This window comes from Phragmites australis, chromosome 12 (genome assembly GCF_958298935.1).
Source record: "Phragmites australis chromosome 12, lpPhrAust1.1, whole genome shotgun sequence".
Classification (NCBI taxonomy): domain Eukaryota; kingdom Viridiplantae; phylum Streptophyta; class Magnoliopsida; order Poales; family Poaceae; genus Phragmites; species Phragmites australis.
The window spans coordinates 6,718,108-6,723,539 of record NC_084932.1 but is presented as its reverse complement, the minus strand read 5'-3'; the positions used below and the strand labels follow the sequence as shown (position 1 = coordinate 6,723,539).

The 5,432-nt window shown below is 43.4% G+C and overlaps 1 protein-coding gene across 3 annotated transcripts; it reads right to left on the bottom strand.

Moving 5' to 3' along the window:
- Positions 1 to 655: 655 nt before the first annotated feature.
- On the bottom strand, positions 656 to 5,190 carry LOC133887383 (disease resistance protein RGA2-like). 3 transcript variants are annotated; one of them, XM_062327318.1, is made up of 3 exons: positions 4,990 to 5,190; positions 4,813 to 4,884; positions 656 to 4,395 (listed from the first exon to the last, which is right to left on the bottom strand). In XM_062327318.1, exon 3 carries the CDS (start codon positions 4,388 to 4,390, stop codon positions 827 to 829), a length of 3,564 nt encoding a protein of 1,187 aa, XP_062183302.1. In that variant the 5' UTR covers positions 4,391 to 4,395; positions 4,813 to 4,884; positions 4,990 to 5,190; the 3' UTR covers positions 656 to 826. The 3 variants fall into 3 exon arrangements, with proteins under 3 accessions (XP_062183302.1, XP_062183303.1, XP_062183301.1); XM_062327317.1 differs by having other exon boundaries at positions 657 to 4,397; positions 4,819 to 4,884; positions 4,990 to 5,189; XM_062327319.1 differs by lacking the exon at positions 4,813 to 4,884.
- Positions 5,191 to 5,432: the final 242 nt, after the last annotated feature.

Sequence of the window (5,432 nt, the reverse complement as noted above, 5' to 3'; positions counted from 1 at the left end):
TGATCACCTTCTACTGCACTGCAGTTTTGCGTGGCAGGCGTGGTGGCGACTGCTGGGCGTTCAGGCACCACAAACGGACATGACACTAGTGAACTGGTGGGCGGAGCTCCAAGGGAAGGTGTACAGCGGATCCAGGAAAGGTCTCGATTCCCTGATACTTCTCATATGTCGAAGGATATGGTTGTCGCGAAACACTGTCATATTCAAGAACCACTGTGTCTCCATCGACTCCCTGGAGGCTCTAATCCGGGACGACATCACGCAATGGTGCGACGCCGGGGCGAGAAATCTCACCATTCTGATGGATCGGTTGCAGGCCGTCTGCTCCGTTACCTAATCTGCATCTTTGCCTTTCGTTTTGTTGTTCCTTTCATTATGTAAATTCCACTAATCATGTTCCCGATCTCAGACCTGACTAAGGTCGTTGTGTACGGTACTTTGTTTCTTCCGTCTTAATTTAAAGATGCGCAACTTTCATACGTATTTCAGAAAAAAAAAGGTTATTTATTAGTCATTTTATACATAGCCTTCTGAAGCCAGCATATCACCATTTCTCCTACCAGAGTGCATCATGCCGAAGCATGTATGAGAATAAAACAGGCGTTTGATTGGAGAATAAAACAGGAAGAAGAGTAATAGCAGGCTCGGGACAGGGATGCAAACTGTGTGGAAAGACAAATTGGAAAGCCATTATCTCCTTCCACTAGGACTCTACCAGAAAAAAAAGTAGCATGGACCTGGAACATTCGCAAAACAAGATGGACTCTACGAGTAAACAAATTGCCGGAATTAATTAGTAACAGGTAGAACGTACCAAGGATACGAATCAAAAAATAAACACTTCAGGAATATGGGAGACAAGCTGCCAGTCTTCCCCCACTCCTTCCTTGTAACGCCTAGCCAAATCAGGGCAGCCATGAATGACCAATCGATGGAGAGCAGCAAGGCGTTTTATGGAGCGGGGCAGGGACTGAAGGGCAGAGCAATCTTCGATATTAAGCTGCCAAAGTGCGGAGAGTTGTTCGAAGGTCTCAGGCAGCACGGTCAACGCAGAGAGGTCTAGCAAAGAGAGCTTTTGAAGGGAGGTGAGGTGCTGAATCGACTGAGGGAGGCTGGCCATCATTGGGGCCCCGGAGATCCACAGAGATTTTAAAGAGCTCAGTTCGCCAAGCCACTCGGGCAGCACGGCAAGGGTGGAGCATTCGCCGATGCACAAGCTCTGGAGGGAGGTGAGGCCCCGCATGCTCTCAGGTAATTCCGTCAGGTCATTGCAGCCTAAAATTTGCAAGGATTCCAGTCCAATGAGGTGTTGCAGGAATCCCCAATCAATTGATGATGCCGTCATGCTTTCTAGTGTTAGTTCTTTGAGGTGAGGAACCGCGCCAAGCACTCTGCTGGAGGACGAGGGTTCGTCGACATGTGGAGGAAGCAAACGGAAGAATGAGCGACCTGGGGATAGCAGCTGATCGTTGCATTTTTCCAATGTCAACGACTCCAGACATGGTGGGAAGTAGGGCTCCACAATCAATTTCGGGCAGCACGTTATGTCTAGATGGGACAAGACAGGGAAACAATATTGCTCACCCACTTCTTCCTCCCCAATTTCCAAACCATTTGTTGTAGTCCACAGCTCCTCCAAGTTGGGTAAGTACCTTAGTGTCAATCGAGTTAGACAGAAGAATTGAGGTGGTTTGGATTCCAAATAAGAAGAATCACTTTGCTTCTTCATCCAACATGGCAAATGGTGACCTCGATAACCACAAATTTCTAACATCTTAATTTCCGATGGCGGTTCAAGGGCGTCCAGCACACCTAGGTCTTTTTCCATATCTGATACTAACTCTTCCCTTCCCCATAAAGACCAGTTCAACTCCAAACTCTGTATGTTATTCTTCCGCTTCAAGCAAGCCTTCTCTGCATCACCTGGATCCGTCAAATATTTAAGGTTCTTAATTTCAAATTTACCACTTAGCATATCAAGATTTTCAAGCTCTGAGATCCTTGCACCATCTCCGCCACACCCAACAACAAACAAGCCCAACCTTTTTAAACGAGTCAGCTGTCCAAACCCTGACCGCATGCAACGCAAGTTCCAGCAACCATATATGTTCAGAACCTCCAGCCTTTTTAAGTTCACTATACCTCTAGGCAACTCCACTAGCATCCTGCAATACTGAAGGTCTATACATTCTAGAGTACCAATCAATGTGACCCATTCAGGTAGTGTGGTTACTCCGGTTCCAGATAGGTTTAGAGTACGTAACATACGAGAAGCAAATGTATTTGGCAGTTGTTGCACATATGTACAGTTGACAATTTGAAGCACCCTTAGGTTTTCATTTTTACCAATGGAATTTGGTATCTGTCTGAGCTTGTCACAGGAATATAGTTTCAAATATTGAAGACCTCGACAATCACCAATAGACTGAGGCAAACTCTCAAGATCAATAATCTGCTTCAGCTCTAGAGCTCTTAGCTTCTTAAGCTTCCCAATAGACTTGGGTAATGTCACAAAACCTTTACAGTTAATAAAATAAAGTGCCTGCAAGTTCCAACAGCCTGAGATAGCTTCTGGAAGTTGTATGCAACTAAAATTGCGGATTTCGAGATATCCGAGATATTCAAACTTCAATATGAACAGTGGAAATGGAGTATCAATTGTATAGTCCAGAACAACACTGCGGATATAACAATTCTTCTTAACTTGTTTGTCCAACGATGGGTTACCATCAGAAACATATAGAGCACGGACCTTGTCAAATAAGCCCTTGTCAAACTTCTGAGTGCATGACGTCAAAGAGAAATATCTGCATCTGTGTGTACAATCTGTAGGAATATTCCTCTGTAGGGACGTCCCCATTTCATGCTGTAAAATTTTTCGAGTAAGATCATGAACCAAGTCATGCATCTTGTATATTGGTTCTTCGTTATACCAATTTTCAAGTGAATCTTGAAGAAAACCAACTTTCACAAGAGAATCAAAGTATTCACTTCCAATATCTTCTGGTCGATCTTCATTCTGCGGATTGACAAATCCATGAGCTATCCACTGGGCAATCAAGTGGTCTTTGTTGATTTTGTAGCCTTTTGGGAATATAGAGCAGAATGTAAAGCATGGCTTCAGATGATTTTCCAAGTGAATGTAGCTCAATTTCAAGGATGCAAACACTTGTTCTTCTATATCCTCTTCATTCCATAAACTACTTCCCCTTATAGCCCTCAATGTACTTATTTCACTCTTGCCACGGAGAACACTTCCAAGAATTTTGATTGCTAGAGGCACCCCACCACATTTTTTCACAATATCTTTTCCAACTTGTATAAGCTCAGAGCCTTCTTCCTCTGTCCACCCAGAAATCTTCAGGAAAAAGCCCCAGCTCTCAGGCTCTGACAAGAAGTTCAAGTTCAGGATATACCAAGATTCCACTGCTTCTGCAACCTTTTGATCACGAGTAGTTAGCAGGACCCTGCTTCCAGGTGTGCCTCTGTTTACATGACACACAAATTGTTCCCACTCAAGTCTGTTCTTATTCCAAGCATCATCTAAGACAAGAAGAAACTTGTTATTGCTCAGCTTCTTTGAAATCTCATCGACCATATGTGGCCGGGACTGAAGATCCGATTTTTCCTTAGTGATATCTTCAAATAACTTGCCAATAAGCCTGTCCAAATCAAATTCCCGGGACACATGGACCCTGAATATTGTCTCTTTGAAGTGCTTTTTAATCTTTTCGTCTTGGCATATGTGCTTGGCCAAAGTAGTTTTGCCGGAACCGCCTAACCCGATGATAGAAACTATCAAGACATTATCTCCTTCATTAGATTCTACAAGCTTAGATATGATTTTATCCTTCTCCTGATCCCTTCTAGGTATTTTCGACTCCTCAGCAGTACCCAACAAGTTCAGCTCTGCAGTTGCGTTGTTTCTATAAGGAGCAGGTTGATCCACTGGTAAATTTGGCAGTATAGTATTCATGTCGCTTGTTTGCTTCACGATTTCATCCAACCTCACCTTGATTGCCTTGATCTTATGGGCTATCTTGCATCGAAACATAAACGACTTCGGTTTGGCACAGAAGCAGTCAGCTACAGCATGCTTCTCACCACCGCTTTCGATGATTTGTTTCTCAGCTTCTAGGTGGACATCATGTATTAAATCACCAATATCATAAGCAACATTTTTCAATTTCTTTACCAAAGGAAACGATGGGTTACTCTCCATTTCTCTTTCCTGAAGAGAAGGCAGCCGGCTTGCAATCAGTTCGAGTATTTCCTTCAGCTCGGAGAGGTCTTTTTTCACACTCATTATGGAGTCAAACTCGCTGGCTATAAGTGAAACTAGTTTGCCGCCTGCAGCCTTCAACAGCCCAGACGCTAATGCAGCCTCCATAATCCCTGTTGATGAAATTGCAAAGTGAACAAATATATTGAGTTTTACACGACAAAACTAATTTGTTGGCGGCGCTATTGTGGCTGCAATAATTGTCAGCTCTAGAATAAAATGAATTAACATGAGCTGCCTGGAGCTCATAGTTCATATTTTCGATGTTTCGAACACAATGGACAAATACTAGTCATAGGGCTCATATCGCTTCTGTAGGTTCGATATCAATTCATGATATCTGATGTGGCAAAAACAAAACAAATATTTTGGATGCTAGTCCGTGCTCTGCTTTGTAGCTTCTTGTAAACCAAGACCATATGTATCACTTTGTTACAAAACATAAGTATCATGTAAACGTGAATATGCAGCGACATAGATCTACCCGACAGAATGATGGTAAAAGTAGAACGGAAGATTGGTTAGCGTACCAAGCTCTCAAAGAAGGACAGAGCAGCTGCAACTGCGGTGTGACACTTGTGCTGATCAGTGATTACCGGTCACTGAGAAGAGCGAGATCAAAGCTCAACTTAGTTACAGAAGAAATTAACCAGGGGGGTGCAGTACTAGATGTGTAGAACGACTTAGTTACACAGTTAGTTCGATACCTTGAGTTCCAAGTTTCAACTCGGAGCAGCTGGTTTCTTCTACTCCATCCTCAAATGATCGAAATCGGGAGCTTTTGGGGTTCCGGATGTAGTAGATTTGTAGATCTGAGGTAGAGGGCGCAGCTTAGCTAGATCTTGTAGAGAGGCCAGTCAAACGACTCAAACCATGGTTTAGTAGGTAGGATTACCAGAGCAGCCACTAAACCATGCCTACTAAACCGTGTCCAAGTCTAACCACAGCATAAAGATCGGAACAAGTGGAACAGATATATAATCCCAATACAGCATAAAGATCGGAACAAGTGGAACATGTAATGATTTGTGAATTATTGACCAAGTATGTTCGAATTATTCTTGGTAATACGATTGCTAGGCAAGGTTTCATTTACCGACCAGAGCTCGGTTACCGAGCTCCGGCGGTAACCGAAAATGCGCGATAACCG